This window comes from Triticum aestivum, unplaced genomic scaffold (genome assembly GCF_018294505.1).
Source record: "Triticum aestivum cultivar Chinese Spring unplaced genomic scaffold, IWGSC CS RefSeq v2.1 scaffold98769, whole genome shotgun sequence".
NCBI classification, from domain to species: domain Eukaryota; kingdom Viridiplantae; phylum Streptophyta; class Magnoliopsida; order Poales; family Poaceae; genus Triticum; species Triticum aestivum.
Window position 1 is genome coordinate 78,831 of NW_025228110.1, and position 17,594 is coordinate 96,424.

A 17,594-nucleotide genomic window follows, 5' to 3' on the forward strand; every position below is an offset into this window, starting at 1 on the left:
GTACACTGAGCGGGGTGCAGTTAGAAAAGAAAATGTTTGCTTGTTTAATACTCCTTTCGTTCGTTGATATAAGGTGTATATATTTTTGAGAAAAAATCCGAAATATAAGGTGTATTGCGTTTCACCACTCGTTTAGATAGTTTTTTTTAGGGATTTGATAACATTTCCTTATATAAGGCAAGCTTCTCTATTTTCTCATGTCAACTAGTCAGGTATAATCTCGTCCAAAACTTGTGAAATTTTCCGTCCACATATGTTTTTTAATTTTCATGTCAAAAACTATACACCCTATATTTAGAAACAGAGTAGATAGATATTACCCTAAAAAAAGTAGATAGATAGATAAATATAGATATAGAAAAAAGAAAAAAAGAAAAGAAGAAAAGAAGATTCTGGCTCATACCAGACGCGTTGTGTCCTATGTGCCCATACCAGACGCGTTGCGTTGTAGTCTTTCTCCACCGGCAGTCTCTCAATCGTCTTGTGCTGTCATCCCACGCCACCGAACCCTAGATCCGCCGCCGCCCAACCGCAGAAAGTGAGGCCGATGCCGTGGCCCTCGGCTGCCGCCGGACACCAGGAATCGCAGCCGATGCCGTCAGATCCGGGAGAGCGCAGGGGTCTGTTCTCATGCTTGTTCAGCGAGTGCGACGCTCCCCCCTTGGACAAATCGAATTTGGACGCCGATCTCCTGGAGCTCCTCCTCGACTTGCACGAGGAGGCTTTCGGCCGGCTGCCCGTCCATGACATGCCGGTGGAAGCCGCCGACCAGTTGGCCATATCCATGCGCGAAGGCGGCCTCTGCCTCGGCCTCCTCGACCCCGTCACCAACATCATCCTCAACACCGTCGCCCTCCTCCCGCGCGACTTCGGGGACATGGCAAAGCCCGACAGGAGGAGGTCCAAGAGGCTGGCCGCCGGCAGGGTGCAACCCAGTGACTACAGCAGCTGGAACACCAGCTGGGTTTTGCCATCCTCCGGCAGGGTTACCTGTGGGCCGTCCACCCGCAGGGCTACATGGTACTCTATTGCTGGGGCGTCCCGCCAGGCTCTCATCAGATTCATGGTTGGCTCCTTCGGATGCCTCAGCGAAGAACAGGCCACCCGCTACCTCCACTGGGCACGCGCCGATCTCGCCCTCGCAGTCCAGCTGGTCGAGCACGATCTACACACTGCTGCTGTTTCACCACCCGACCCTGCCTCTGAAAGGACGCAAGCCGCCTTCAAGTACGCCGCAAGCTGTGGGCGGCGGCACCCTGCGCCTGATGACCTGGTGCGGCTCCAGGCGTCGCCCCTGCCCAAACAGTGCCTCCGCGACTCCGCCCCCTTGCTCAAGAAGGGAGGGCGCAAGCTCAGTGTCGATGATGTCATTGCCATCATGGATTTGCTGCGATACCAGGTCGGTGCCCCCTTGGATCTTCAGTTTAGCTTGCGGCCAAGCGGAAGAGAGCTACTTGTCTACTGCCGGGACCTCAAGGCCGACGAAGGGAGACTAGACATTTCCAACACCACAAGCTCCGATGGCTTCAAAATGTTCACCATCAATGTCGAGCGTCATGGAGACCACTTCGCGGCCCTGCGGTCTCCTCACGAGCACAGATCCATGATCTCATCCTGTTTGCAGAAGGTCGTGAAAACCGCCAAAGCACACTTCGGCTCTGCGGTCATGATCTGTTCTGGCGATGCCTGCGAATACACTGGGTCTCTCAGGATGAGGCTCCACGACATGATCCACGGCTTCTATCTCAAAGTCTTCGCCATGCTGCCCTCTACGTGGCTCCACCTCATCCCCTACATCCTATTCGCTGGCCACTGCTATGGCCCCATGGACCCTGTCTCCAACATCATCATCAACTCCATTTGCCACCACATACTGCGCCCGCTCCCATCGTCAGCTGACTACAAAGTAGAGGTGTATGACATCCTCGACACCCTCTCTATGCTTCGTGTGGAGGTCCGTTCCTTGGAAGGCCTCACTGCCCTCGTCCGAGCAAGCTCCGAGTCCCAATGCTCGACGCAGCGGGCGATGGAGCACCTCTCCTGCAAACGCTGTGACCTGTCCCAGGAGACGCACACCTCGCTGCAGTTTACTGACGCAGCCGCAGCCGCTCGACACCCACAACATGCTGAGCTGGGATCATTCTTCGCTTCCCTGGCGCCTGACAGGCTCATTGACCTGCGGCTCTTGCTGTCCACTAGCGCCGATGGCAGGATCTCCTTTGAGTCTCTTGGGGAAATAATATCCACTCTCAAACAAAGTGCACTGCTGTTGGTGGCTCCCGTATCTCCCAATGCGGCTGAACTGTGCAACGAGGCTAAGGAGACTCTGCTACAAAAGAGGTCATGTTATAACGAGATGAAGTTATTCATCCGCGCTGAGCTTGCGCAAGTGCTGAAGAAATATGCCTTTGAGCATCCTCTGGTACATGGCTTTGTTTGTGTCCATTGTTTCTTTCTTGGGTACATACTACATTCTTAACATATCTCTTTCAGGTGCCTCATTTGACCTTTGCTGTTTCTTGTTTTAGGAACCAAAATATGAGCCAAGTGTTATCTGTGGTTTGGTGGCGGCTCCCAGATCCCTAGACAGGCTTTCCTATCATGTTCATTTTGTGGCTGCTTCTGAATCTGATAACCAACTCTTCTTTGCTGAAATAAATGAGCCATTTCCTGACCCGCCAAAACCAAATTTCTGCTGCCCTCTACCCCTGACATCTACTGGTAAGTCCCCACTCCTTCCAGTTAGCATGAGCAGCCATGTAGGTTTGAAACATTAACGAAAGGATTTTTAATTTTATGTTTCATCGAAAAGCCTTTTGATTTCCATTAAGGCCCATTCGTCTTTTCAATCTTACGATGCTTTGTCGTTTCGTCCAATCAAAGAGAGAAACATTAAAATATTCTACTATAGCTTCCATACAGAAGACCTTATATAGGGCACTGCATGCACCGGATTTTCTCTTTTCAGCAGCCTGTTCCTCGCATTTTAATTCTACGCCATTTTTCATATATGAGATTGAGATGATACAACAACTTAACGGCTATGTATACACCCATTTTCGACATGCTTGTGAATCGGCCATGAGAGACCAGTGTTTATTTGGAATAACTAGTTTATGGTCCAAGGTTTTTGAGTCGCCGAGTCAAGCCAAGTCGCCGAGGCTGCGGCTAGTGGCTTGCTGGCTTGAGTCAGCGACTTGGCTTGATTAGTCACCCCAAGTCGCCATGGCACAACAGTACATAGAGCAGCAGAGAACATAGATATACAGCAGCAGCAGAGCACATATACAGCAGAGAAAATATACTACATCTAAGCAGAGCACATATAGAGCCCACCCTGCGCTCTCTTTCATATACTACATCTAAGCAGGGCACATATAGAGCCCACCCTGCGCTCTCTTTCCTTCAGTCCTCCTCCTTCCCCAGTCCCCACATATACATCAGCAGCAAGCCACTCAAGCCAGCAAGCCAGCGAGTCGCGCGACTGATCGCACCAAGTCGCCGGCGAGCCACGCGAGTCGCGCGACTCGCTCCCTGAGTCAAGTCGCCTGCGCGAGCCAGCCACGCGGCGACGACTCAGCGATTAGTCAGCGACTAATCGGCGATTAGTCGGCGACTCAAAAACAGAGTTATGGTCATTCAGATTTTCAGTCAAAAAACTGAGTTTTCCAAGCATGGTATGCATTGTCCTGTGAATATACCTCAAGAAGGCAACCACGGCACTTGATTTGATTAAATTGTAGAGTCCATTGAGTGTTTTATTTATTTATTTTGGCAAACACAGTCTGAATGAGAAATCATTAATCATGGGGCCGACTGGAACGAATCATGATGTATCAATTATATGAACTGGTATAGACAAACATATGTGCAAAACATCCACTGCAAACATTAGAAACTCTTGCCTGAAAGTATAGTTTCTTTGAATTAGTGAAAGCGTAGTAGATCTTCAGTATGCCCTTCTGCAATGCCACCAACAGGCCATCCATCAGTGCAAGTGCTCAGGCACCAGCAGGGCATTCATCAGTGTCAGGTGCTCAGCCACCAGCTCATTCACAAAGAAATCCAGCTTCTTATTTACCCTATGAACATGCCTCTCTATCACCACCTTCCACTCAACCTTCTCTGGTCACTTTGGTTGTCATATTTTGCATAAACCCTGGGATGTGTCACATTTCACTTCACACCATCGTCTAGATTGTGCACTATGATCAGGTTCTGGTATTTTACCTACTTGAATCATTGACCCTAGAGTATGTCTGTCTACCTATGCAGCACTTATCACTCAGGATGCAATTGGACACGCCTGCGGCCTGTCCACAATGTTCGGCATTAGCTAATCGCAGGATTAGTATCAGCCGCGTCTGCCTGCTATTGTCCAGCAGACAGATGCAGCTGCTGCTTTCCGTACATGCACTCAGGCTTGTCTTCCTTTTAAAAAGAATATTTTTAGAATTAGATTGATGCATACACTTGTCAACTTCTTCAGACTGTACTTCACCACTTGTTTGCATATATTTTGCTAATCATGTTCATCACACATCTGACAACTAAATAGTACTACTACTCCTGTCTGAATTCCTTGCCTATTAGCTGCAAAAATAAAAGGGAATTTCTTGCCAACTAAGGTTCAGGTTCCTTCCAACAATTCAGAGTAATGGTAATACAAAAGAGTCTCATGCCCCTTCAGGAGTTCTGATTAGCTAAAGTATAGTACCAACTTCAATATTTCAGCATAATAAACATACATCATAATTCTGATTAGCTAAAGTACAGTACCAACTTCATTGTGGCATCCTCTTTTCTTGACAGATCTTCCTCTCTGCTTCTTGATTCTGCACACAGCAGATCATGTGAAAGTTTTAATCTAAAGTTGTTGTATAAACCATTCCGGTAAAAAGGAAACCATGTATCATGTAAAGTACATAAACTACAGTATATACAAACAACTCCTTGCAGTATATAGAACTATCAAGTACACATACGTCTATGTGCATAGTAGTAGGTCTCTTCAGAATTTAGAATGTGACAAGAATAAACACGTACTGTCTCAGGTAGTGTTACTTGTTACAGCCGCAAGAATGCTTCTTTAGTATGAAAATCAGCTTACCCATACCGAGTTTAATATTAGCAGTGCATCGTCGTCATCTTCTGCCCCTGCCGCGTCTGTATTCACATCTGAGAATGTTTGCTACAGAGGCAGTTGTGTAGGAAAAACGTACCGCAGGCAGTTGTGTAATGATGCCCTAACGACCATGCACTCCCCTTCGACTGTGACAAAGAAGAGATGGTGTTTCCTTCGTTGCATTTGCTTGCTTGGTAGAACAGCTGCTAGGTTGTTTGTAGGCATGTGAGACAAAAAGCATTCCTTAAGAAAGTAAATGTCACAATGTGCAGGAATGGAGACTTGCTTATTGTCAACTTATCAAGCAATCTTCGTCGTCAATTTTAGTGGTAGGTATAGGTCTGAAGGATTCAATCAGCAGATTTTAACCAATCCTGGAGGCAACTCAACGCCTCCAAATTGTCGCTCTTCAACCTGGTTCTATGGTCGCTAATGACCATTCCACCTGAATGCCAACTCAGACGCCACTGTTTATGCGGAAATCTCACAATTTTTGTTGTTGGCAAGCTCATGACTCCACTGTTTCTTTTTTTTATGTCCTTTATCATTTTCCATTTTTTGCCCTCATTTTTTCTTTCCTCTCCCATTTATCTTCTATTTTCTTCTGTTCTAGATCTGTGTTGATCCTGTTTGCCCTTTCTTCTTGTAGCTGAATCTCCCGCCTCTTCCTTTTCTTTTCATTCTTCCTCTTTTTCTTGGTCTTGCAGTCCTCGCCTTCCGGCTCTGCATCAACCCCAGCTTGGTCTTTTCAGCAGCGCCATCTAGCTGATGTTGCGGCTCTTCCCTCTTCTTTTTCTTTCCATTATTCTTCTCTTCTGGCTCAGCATGAAGCCATCAATCCCCAGGTGGGTCTTCTCAGTGACTGTGTCCAGCTGCTGCTGCAGTTCTTCCCTCTTTTTCTTTCCATTCTTCCTGTCTTCCTTGGTCTTGAGAGTATCCTGAGAAGAAATCTGAAGCAGAATAACATTGGTTTAGTTTGACTTAGAGCAGAAAAAGAAACATTCATAACTAGGAGAGAACAAATACTAAGATGCAAAATCATGAGACAAGCAGACCTGGCCCTTCTTTATGTGATTGCCACAGTCCTTACCTTCCGCCATACAGCTGCTGCAGCTGCAGCTCTCCCGTATCACTCTGAGCGAATATGAAACATGGTATATACTCAAAAAATAAAGGACCAATTTTAGAGGGGCTGTAGCTGTACTATATGTTCAACTTGACAGTAATGAGCCATCAATCTGAGTGTTTTGCGGCTTATTAACGTAAGAAACCACATGTACAGTCAGTCTATTAAAGTGTGCTGCAGCTTAATACTAATAAGAGAGTGCTCAATATGCAGTCAGTTTATTGAAGTGCGCTGCAGTTTATTAATCTGAGCTAAGGGTGAAACCGTTTGGATTTGGACAGATAATGCCCATACCGTATCCTATTCCACATTTTTCTTTGGATTCAGAAGCGGTGCAGTTACGGAAACGAATATGGAATACGCCGGATAATAGCGGAAACAGACACGGTATGGTTATGGAGCGGCGGCGGACTGGAAGCGGAAAAAAATAATCGGACAAAAACAGCAACAAATGATACATCAAAGCATTAATACAGCTAACAGTTCCATCTAGCCATTCCAAAACAAAACATAAATTTAGTCCTGGTCCTCCGCCGGCCATATATAGCCAATGGCCTACACTTGCTGAATTATCGTTGCACTTGAAGATGATGCCTCACACGCAAGTGATTCCAAAACAAATGGGTTCCATACTTCCATTACAGGCTTAGACTCGAGCTGTATAGTGACATGTGTTGATCGTGTGTAATTGTGTAGCATATTCTATTCCGAATTCGGTTTTGGTATTCGATATCCGGTTCCGTATCCGACCGGATAGGTAAATCCTTGTCCCATATCCTGTAAATCTGGATTCGAAACCGGATTCAGACGGAAATTATCCGATCTTTTTCACCCTTATTCCGTGCCAACAATCTGCAGTTTATTTCCATTCTCAGGTTCTTGGTTGCTAGCTGCAACTGAAGTGCATTAATAAGTTCCAGTCTTCTAAGTAAACTGACAGTAGGAATGGTGGATGTTCTAAGGCCGCAATTACTAACAGTAGGAATTGACAGCCTTCTAAGTTCCAGCCTTCTATTAGGGATTTTATCCTATTTTTTCTAAGAGAGAGGCTATTTCTTATTTATGTTATCAAAGTACTCTAGTGGCTTCATTGAAGAATCAACACTATTTGGAAAGAACTGAGCACATCACATTGAATCAGAGCATACTGATAGTAAATCACACTAAGCATAGGTGGGAGAGAGGATCAGAGCTGTACCTTCTCATCATCTCTCGTCGGATTCTTGTCCTCCTCCGCCGACTTCTTGTGCTCGTCCACCGCAGCACCGGACATCTTGCTCAACGGGCGGGGACGAGCAGGGAGCAGGGTTGGCGCCGGCGGAGAGCGCATGCGGAGACGAGCGGGACGCCGGCCTGGCTGTGGCGAACGGCGGTGTGCCCTATCGGCTGGCTTGCATTGTTGCTTCGTTGGGATTTCCTCCTGTTAGCAGGCTATGCAGGCCAAGCAGGCTAGGCAGGACAAGTCCGCTTCATTTTTGCGGCTCATCCGCAAGGCTGTTTGGGTGTTTTTTGCGGCGCGGGCGACGTGGGCTCGTGGATGTCTGCGTCCGCCTTCATCCTGACTAATCACTGATGTCCACTTCATGTCTGAATGAGCTCCATCCACCTTTCTTTTATGGTCACTTCAGTTATGTTTTGCATGCACATTCACTGCCTTTTCACTTTTCAGCATTTTGTTCCTTGCATTTTAATGGGTACGCCATTTTCTATATATAAGATGATACATCAACCTAACATAACGGCTATGCATACACCCATTTTCGACATACTTGTGGACCAGCCATCAGGGTAATAGGTTAAGATCAGCGTTCATTTGGAATAATTAGTTTATGGTCATTCAGATACATCAAGAAGGCAACCGTGATACTTAATTTGATTAAACTGAGGATTCTATTGGGTGGTCTTTTATTTTGGCAAACACGATGGCCCTGCAATTGTTTGATTCAGGTTCTTCTCCCCATTCTGGCCCCTTGTCCACCAGCAAGCATCGCCTCCTCTCCCATGTCCGCTCCAGGCATCTCCTCCTCTTGCTGTCTTCTGCAGCAGGCTTCTCCTAGCCCACCACATTGGCTCCAGCACACCTCTAGCTGCCCTGTTTGAAATAGAGTAAAAGGCATCATAAGTCCTGAAACTATTGGTGATGTGTCAGTTTAGTCCTATAGCTTTGATACTGTAGCTTTGGGTCCTAAAACTATTGGAGGCGTGTCAGTTTAGTCCTATAACTTCAAAACATCAGTTTTTGGTCCCAAACTGTTGGAAGATGTGTCAATTTAGTCCTATAACTTTGAAACTGCAGTTTTGGGTCCCAAAACTATGCAAGTTTGTTCATCCCAGGTCCTGAGCTTGCATGGCCAACGTCCATGGTGCATTTTTTTAAAAGAGCAGTTTATACGTGTTTACTTCCCCAAGTGTGATTCATATGCTTCAACGTTGCAGTGTGCACGCCCTCCACTCGCGTGCCCATGAGCTACTAGGCAACCTTGCTAAGAGGTTTTGGCACGGCTGCTTGGGAGATCCCGAGCCAGTCGGCATGGAGGACGACATCCATCTCCATGGGCGCGGCCGCCGGAGAGACACCGAGCCAATCGGGATGGAGGACGACATCCCACCCTCTCTCTCTCTCTCTCTCATGACATTATCCTTGCCCTGATACCCTTGCCATAGAGCTGGTTGTGCATGTTGTCGTTTGGGCACGAGCATGGCCATAGATGGGAAATAGTCACTGCCGCGGGACAGCGCGGAAGTTAACCTGGTGGGTCCATGGGGTCAACGTGGCAACAATTCAAGCATCTCCAAGCGACACGGCGGTGGGTCAATGCTGACATGCAAGCTTAGGACCTGAGATGAACAAACTTACATAGTTTTGGGACCAAAAACTACAGTTTCAAAGTTATAGGACTAAACTGGCACACCTCCAATAGTTTTAGGACCTAAAACTGCAGTTTCGGAGTTATAGGACTAAATTGACACTCCCCCAATAGTTTTAGGACTTGTGATGCATTTTACTCTTTGAAATATCAGTATCTTTCTCCAGATCGACGAGTGCATATTCTTTCGGATTTGCAACCCAGTTTACAGTCCTGCCCTGATTGCACACCTGTTTATCATATGGAATGGTGATGTACAAGTTGACAGTAATCTCCAATCTCCAGTCTTTCCTGCAATAGAAGCCATAGACACATTGAATAGAAAACAAACACAAGGACCTATCCGCATCGATGTCAGGTCCCATTTATTCCTTTTAAAAGTCCATGTGCTCATACTTATATACACAAGTGCCAGCGAAATTTCTGTGCACACCTCTGAATCCTGATACATATCATGTGCATATGACATGCTACCGATTGGTGCGGCTTGAATGTAGCAATTCTGACCGAACTCAAGACATTTCTGTGCTTGTGCTGCTGAACGTGTGTAAAATATTTTAACATCTGAAGATGTTCTGGGGATACACTTTCTCTACCAACCTTTCTTTTCGTGTCAAGAACGGTTGTTAAACAGTCATTGTTTTATTGTCTGCTTAGTGAAACCAATGCAAATAGACAGGGTTTGCCAAACATTTCACCTTGAAGAATAGCTGTTATGTTGTGATTGATACATAATGATCAGTTTTGATTTTGGTGACAGGTCGTTGCTACTATGGAGAGGGGTCTGCGAGGAAGATTGTGTATCCAGATTCATCAGAACTTCTTGAGTGTAATATTGATATTACAGACTATGGAACGGTGCACGCAGATGGATTGTTGGACCCAGATTTCATCTTGGATTTTAGGAGAGACGTGCAGTTTGCAGAGGATCTGAGGAAGTACTGTGAAGAACAAAAGGCTGATGAGTATGAATTAATATGAATTCCAACAGCTGGAGAAGGGAACGAGTATGAATTAGGTCTTGAGCCTTATTAAGCCTGATGTAGAAATACTCCATATATTATGTAGTAGTATGTGCTATACTCATTTATTTATGGGAGCCGCTAGGGATCAAACTACAATTAGACCAGTGAATGGTGGTACAATCCACATGCATGGTGTGTTTGATTGCTTCATTAAAGGGTGCCCCACATTTGTTACGGGATTTTCCCACTAATTACGTCTAATCAGTTTCCTAGTAACTACTCCCTCCGTCCGGAAATACTTGTCGGAAAAATGCATAAAAATAAACGTATCTAGAACTAAAATACGTCTAGACACATCCATTTCTCCGACGAGTATTTCCGGACGGAGGGAGTGCTTGTGATTTGCTTCCAACAAACAAATATTAAAAATATATTTATTTTTGCAGATGCTTTTCTTTGCAGCGCAACATGTTTTTCTTTTTTGAAACTTGTGATTTGCTTCCAACAGACAAATATAAAAAGAAGAAAAAAAATTGCAGATGCAAAATTTTCAGGGTAAGGTTGCATGGAAACATTACTTTTTATCTATGAAAGCATTGTTGCTCTGGAAACATATAATTCGATAGTGATACAAATCATTTTATTTTTCTATCTACGGAAGCATTATTTCCATGATACGGTAGCATTTTTTAGTTGCTTTGGAAGCATTACTTGGTGTACCAAAAATAGTATTCAGATTTGAGAGAACATTTGCTTCGCAAAAGGAATAGTATGGAAGCACAAAACAAGAATATACACCACCACAAAGTAACGTTTTGCCTTGTATAAAGGTATATTTTGTTTTCAAACATCACAATAATGTTTCCAAACACCACCACGTACACATTTGACAGAACGTTTTGCCTTGTATAAAGGTATGTTTTGTTTCCAAACATCACAATAATGTTTCCGCCAAGTAGCGAATGCAAATACAAATACAAATGTGCACATTTTGCTTCCATCATAGGAAAGTCAAGCTTCCTACACAACAAACCATGCTTCATTATCCACAATCATTTTTCTCTAAGCAACCGAGTGCGCCTATGGCTGTTTGCTTTCAAGCTGATGACCATAACACTCAGCACTAAGATGCACGATCACACGCTGCACGCTAGGCCCACCATCGACCAACATGTTATTTCACCATTTGGCAAAACATGTTTTTCCGCTCCCGTCAAGCTTGCAGAAATTTAGAAGTATGAGCTGTTTCATGTGTATATAAAGATGATTCTTGCGGTATGATATACAAAGCATGGAAATGAAGCAAACCGAACAAAATGTAGAAGCACAAGTGTGAAAGATATGAAGCATAACTGTATATGTGGCGCATGAAACAAACTGTATACCATGAAGAAAAGTATGGTTCATTCGAATCATGAAAATTTGGATGCATTATATTCATACAATCTCAACATAATATCTACATGGTGGATGCACATATTTTTTTCTAAATGGGAATACAAAAGGTTTCTATGCAGTGGTTCAAATTAAGTCCATAAAGAGGTGATTGACTTGTGCATAATATGTGTGGAATTCAGGAAGCATGAGTTAGTTTTCAATCAAGAAAATACATGACGTCTGCAAACATACATGAAGCATGCAGATGAAGCAAACCTAACTCAATGTAGAAGCACAAGTTTGAAATTTACGAGCCAAACTAGACTCAGTAAGCGCTAGCATGAAAAATATGAAGCAAGCTGATACGGATTTCTGATGCAAAGATACAATACGTATGAAGCATGTAAAGTTGTAATTGTGGTATGAATGAGGAGAAACAGAACCTAGATCAGATTCCTACAACCTGCCGCATGTGGTGCCTTCAACATGGAACATAGACAACAAAGAGGCGAAAAGGGCTGCGATTTAGTGATTGAATACAGAATGAACGTCACAAAATCATACCCACAAACATTGGATTAACCAAGATATTGAATAGATATAAGGTCACACAAATTGCAGAACACAATTATGTCCAAAACCAACTAGCAATAGCAATATAGGAATTGTACAGTGTTTGTATTAAGAGGAGATGACTCAAACCCTAAGTCAGATGAGGATGGGATCGGATGGGAGAAACCTTCAGTAATCCGCTCATGGTGGCCTCCTCCCCGAATAGAGATGACGCTCCGGCGAGGTCGACCGCATGCCACAACTGCAAGTGGAGTAGGGTCAGATCTTGGTCAAGATAAGCATGATGGTTGTGCAATTTGCAAGATCATGGACGAGCAGTTTGTGCGCCAGTCCCCGCCGTGCCCCCGGGCTTGACGGCGCACCGGCGATGTGGAGAGGAGGCAGGGACGGTGAAGGGGAATGACGAGGACGGCGCTGAGGAGGGACGGGTGCGAGAGAGATGAGAACAGGGTGAGATGAGTTAGTTCGCAATTCTGGGGCAATTAATTCGGGATAAGGAGTGATATTAGTACATAATACTGCATGGACACAAAAATTAGGGGAGTAGTTTGGAAAGTTGGCACAGGAATTTTACTGCATCTCCTAGCCGTGAGATCCAACATGGATCGCGAATCAACCTGTGGTTGAGTTGGTTAGGTGGACAATGGTATCCCCAACCCACCAGGGTTCAAATCCTGGTGCTCGCATTATTCCTGGATTTATTTCAGGATTTCCGGCGATGCGCTTTCAGCGGGAGGAGACGTTCCCGTCAACGACGAGGCGCTGTACTGATGCTCAAAAAAAAAGATCCAACATGGATCAACGGCACACGGCCGGTCTGACGAATGCTCTCTAATCAGACATCTGGAGGTTAGTGTTTCCCTTTATTCTATCTTGTCTGAACCTTCTTTGCTTTTTCTATGGGAGCCGCTAGGCATCTCCTATCAGACTAGTCGAAGGCCGTACGATTAGAAGGGTGTTGAACGTTTGATCTTGTGGAGGAAGCCCTGCTTTTGACAGATTAGAGTTCCTGATTTGTTGGTAACTAGTCCCGTCAATTTTATCCTTTTGTAGCTTCTCAATCTCTTAACTCATAGTACTACGTAACTTTGATTTCCTTCGAAGAATCACGCCTGACCTCTTTGAAAACATATCTGGCAGTTTTGAAAAAAAATGGTACATTGTGAATTTTCCTAATGATTAATCTGTAAAAACTAATTATGATTTATTATGTAAGATATATTTTTTCACAATGGAACATGTTTTTGTGCAAAAGAAACATTCTTCATGACAAATGGAAGCACCACTATTCTAACAATTTTTTTTTTGCAACTCAAGATGCTTTCATTCATTAACTGACAGTAGTTCAATCTCCAAAAAAAGAAAAAAAAAGATCATAGTTTATCAATAAACATCTACTTCTGCAAGCTGAAGCTTGCTTAGCACACAACAGTGCACCTACATTGGCTTCACGTCCAGTGAAAGACAATTGGAAAAATTCCTGCTGAGCTCTTTAGCGTCAGACTCTAGAATGAGTTTCAAAATTCCCATATCACATGCAAGTCTGACGTCGACTCTAGAATGAGTTTTGAAATTCCTATATCACATGCAAGTCTGACATCGTCCTGCACATTCACTGGTAGAATGTCTGTGCGTTGTTGCGAGTTATGATGTATATAAATGAATCAAACAAGTGATTAATTAAGGCCGCCTTCAAGATTGAAGCTTATATCTTACTCATACGTTTGATGTGTTCGAACATCAAATGGGCGTCCAACGGGCTCCCCAAAATCCAACCATCCGGACTCCCCAAATTCAGCCCAATAGTGGTTGTCCGGACTATTCGCCATGTTATATTCAGAACACAGTCCAATAGTGGAAAATGTAGTACTCCCTCATTTCTTAAATATAAGTCAAGAGATTTCACTATGGACTACATACGGAGCAAATTGAGCGAATCTATACTCTAAAGTATGTCTATATACATCCGTATATAGTCCGTAGTGGAATCTCTAAAAAGACTTATATTTAGGAACGAAGGGAGTAGAGAATATTAAAAAATCGCCCTACGATCAAGCAGAAACACCATGCAGATGCAATAACGGTCTGGATCAGATTGTTACCGACTCAGAGTTGCAGCAAAAGAAGATGAGTCGGTAAGATCGTACTTCAAGTTTTCAAACCGTTCACGAACGACCCCTCGAACGAGAAGACCGAAAGCACGACCTTTCTGCAATTTGCAAGCGTATGATCTTCATGATCCGGCAGCGCCTCGCCGTTCGTAGCCAATAGTCGTTCGGGAATTAGAGGAAGGAGATTAGACCATACGAGGCTTCTAATTATGAGGATTAGAGAGAATCTAGATCTATCTCTAATTGGATCAACTAGAACGAACTAGAGAAGGCTCCAAAACTTGTGTATACAAAACTGCTAAAACCTCAAGTATATATAGGTTGGAGGAGATGGGAGGGGTCGCCTCAAAGGGGGAAGGTTTCCTCCCCATTTGGCCGGCCAAGGAGGGGGAGTTCTCCTCCAATTTAGCCTCCCACTTGGCTTGTCCAAGAAGCTAGGTGGGGCGCCTCCCCTATTGGGCCTATGTGGCCCAATATTCTTTCCACCACTTGGCCTTCCAAGGCCTGTTGGTATTTAATTAAATATAAAAACCTCATAACTATTATAAGAGTTTTTTGTTATTAATTTAACATCATCGGAAATATTTTCCACCTATATAGTATTTATTGATATTACCCGGTAAACCCCGAAACCCTTTCGGTGACCTCGAAATACTTTCAGTTCCTCTCGAAACTATCTTGAATACTACTATTTCACAAATATTTCCTCATTACTCATGGCCTACTAACACTTAGCAGATTGTGATTAGTTTAAGCTTGTGACCATGTAGGTTCGATAAAACATAGACGTGAACAAAAACCCTTTTCGTTCAATGACCGATAGCAGAACGTGGACGTCCATATAGATCCCTATGAGTACACAAATGACATTCGAGTGAACCTTTGGTTATCATATGCCATCCACTTTGCTTTGCGATACTTTACACAACCTGAGGTGTGATATATCGGTATCATCTTGAGTCATACAGATGCTCACTATACCGGTTTCCTCGTTACCAGTTTTGTTCTTCTTTCTTGTTGACATGTTCCGGCATCTGCGTGACATAGTCGCATGCGTCTAGCCAGACGATGAATGCCGTCACGCCGAGAGAACCCACAGAATATTCCTCCATCGTCAGAGGAGCAAATCCCACTCATGAGCTATCTAGTCCATTGTCAAACTTTCCGATGAACCTATAAGTTGTCGTTATGATTACAGTGTTACATATGACGTTTGAGCAACCCCACGTATAGGAAGAATTGACTATGATACTCTCTTCATCTAAGAAACCAAAGCACATGTTAACTCTTTGTGTTATAACGATTGAATTGTGACGATAGCATCTCAAAGTATAAGAAACAAGTTCGGGTGAATTCAATATGACCGTTCTTCTAACATCATATCGTCAATCTTGTTTTGAGAGCATCATTACACTTGACGATGTCTCAGGATACGAAAAACATGATCACAAACAACACTTGTTCCAGTCTTAGAGGGAAGACTAGGAATCAAATTTTTACCATTTATCATTTCACACATGCATGTGATTTTTTCAGCCAATCACATATCCTAGGATCATAGTAGTTATAGGATAAATATAAACTCTTAATTATAAACATGGGAATATAACAATACAATATTATTGCCTCTAGGGCATATTTTCAATAGACTCCCACTTGCAGTAGAGTCAGTAATCTAGTTAGCACATTTTCATCTACACCATTGGCAATCCGGTGTTTGTCCATGCTCTAGAACGTGAAGTGCTAGTCTGAACACCAGTGACAGAAGAGTTTAGTACGGTAACACGGATCCAATCCTTGGGGATTCAAGAGGTCTAGTCATAACGCCCAAAGCTCTCGTCTGATTTTATTATCTTAATTATTAAGGATACCTCACGCGATGGATAGGGCCTGCGGTAGGACAACTGATTCTTTATCCAGGACTCGTGCCGATCAAGATATTATTTGAACACACCCCCACTTCGGTACGTAACAAGCACATCTCGATGGGTGACTTCCAGCGCACAAATTAAGATCATATCTGGTCCCAACACAAATAGATGGTTGTAAGAATTAAGATCTCATACCCATATCTCTTTTTAATATAGTGTTTGAGCCATCATTCGCTTGATTGACCCGGTCCAAAGTTGGACTTGATCCTTTAACAAAAGCTTTCTAGAGACCATCGCTTCAAGGAAACATTCCTCTTATGGCCGTATGCATCGTTCGGATGCAGAGGCCGGGGTGTCCCCCCTTTTCGAAAAAAAGAAAACATTCCTCTCATGGGTTCGATAAACCAAGGTCACATATGAAGAAATAGGTGCAGGATACTTTTCTGTTTCTTTACCGAATCATTAAAAGGAGGTATCACCAACCCCCAACGATAGAACAAATCATGGGACGTTCGAAGATAAAAGGAACTGAGACTTCACAGATTTCCCGAGGAGCATAGAAGTGAGGGTCGGCCAAAGACCAACTCTAGGCAAGCAATTTAAGTTGTCTCACTTCCAGCGGGCCTAACCACCCACCTTCTCACAAGCAGCAGACTCACTCGAGGCAGACGACTGGTTAAGGACAATGGAGAAAAAGTTAGAAATCTCCCGCTGTGACGAGCAAGGCAAAGTCCCCCTTTGCTACCCATTACCTCGAAGGACCCGCTGCCATCTGGTGGGACAACAACACCAAAGAAGTGTAGCCAGCCGAAGAAATCATAAGCTGGGAAGGCTTCAAAGAAAGGTTTCGCAAATACAACATCCCATCTGGGGTCATGAAGGACAAGAACGAGAATTCCTTGCACAACAGTAAGGAGGCGGGTCAGTCACTGAATACCTCAACAAGTCCAACAACCGATCACTCTCTATTCAGCACATGACGTGAGCACCGAAGAGCACAAGATAGACCACTTCCTAGGAGGACTGCACCACTCCATCTGGTGTCCACTCAGCCTATTGGACTTCCCGTATTTCCAGACCCTACCGTAACACCCCTGACGTCACGCTGCAGTAATCTCATGCTAATGGTGTCATGTCATCATAATTAATTTTTCTAAACTTCACTTTGATCCAAAACCGGTTCAAATTCAAATTTAAAATGAAGTCAAAATATTATTTCTTCAAACATAAAAACAAAAATGGGCATAATATTGCAAATAATCTCTAAGAAATTTTCATGCATAAGACAACATTATTCAAATAATTAAAATGCCCATAACCTATTTAAAATTGGATCAGTGACATTTAATTGGATCATTTCAATTTAAATAAATACTTAAACTATTTAGAGTAATCAAAACTTTGCGTGCTAGTGCTAAATATGCCCTAGTATTTATGTGCCAATTTTCATACTAAACCAAATTTGTTTAGTAGCTCAAAATGATACAAAATATAAGGAAAAGAATAAAATCGAAAATTAAAAGATAAAGAAAAGAGAATAGTATACTGTGCACTTAAGGCCTACTTCTACAGTAGAGGC

At 43.7% G+C, this 17,594-nt stretch overlaps 1 protein-coding gene across 1 annotated transcript; it reads left to right on the forward strand.

Moving 5' to 3' along the window:
• The first annotated feature begins 547 nt into the window (after positions 1-547).
• On the forward strand, positions 548-10,099 carry LOC123173018 (uncharacterized). The gene is made up of 3 exons (XM_044589883.1): positions 548-2,422; positions 2,529-2,721; positions 9,879-10,099. Exons 1-3 carry the CDS (start codon positions 548-550, stop codon positions 10,097-10,099), a joined length of 2,289 nt encoding a protein of 762 aa, XP_044445818.1.
• The last annotated feature ends 7,495 nt before the right edge of the window (positions 10,100-17,594 follow it).

Coding starts and splice junctions, on each gene's coding strand:
- LOC123173018 (XM_044589883.1), top strand. CDS start 548: ATGCCGTGGCCCTCGGCTGCCGCCGGACACCAGGAATCGCAGCCGATG. Junction 2,423..2,528: donor ATGCCTTTGAGCATCCTCTG/GTACATGGCTTT, acceptor TTCTTGTTTTAG/GAACCAAAATATGAGCCAAG. Junction 2,722..9,878: donor TCTACCCCTGACATCTACTG/GTAAGTCCCCAC, acceptor TTTTGGTGACAG/GTCGTTGCTACTATGGAGAG.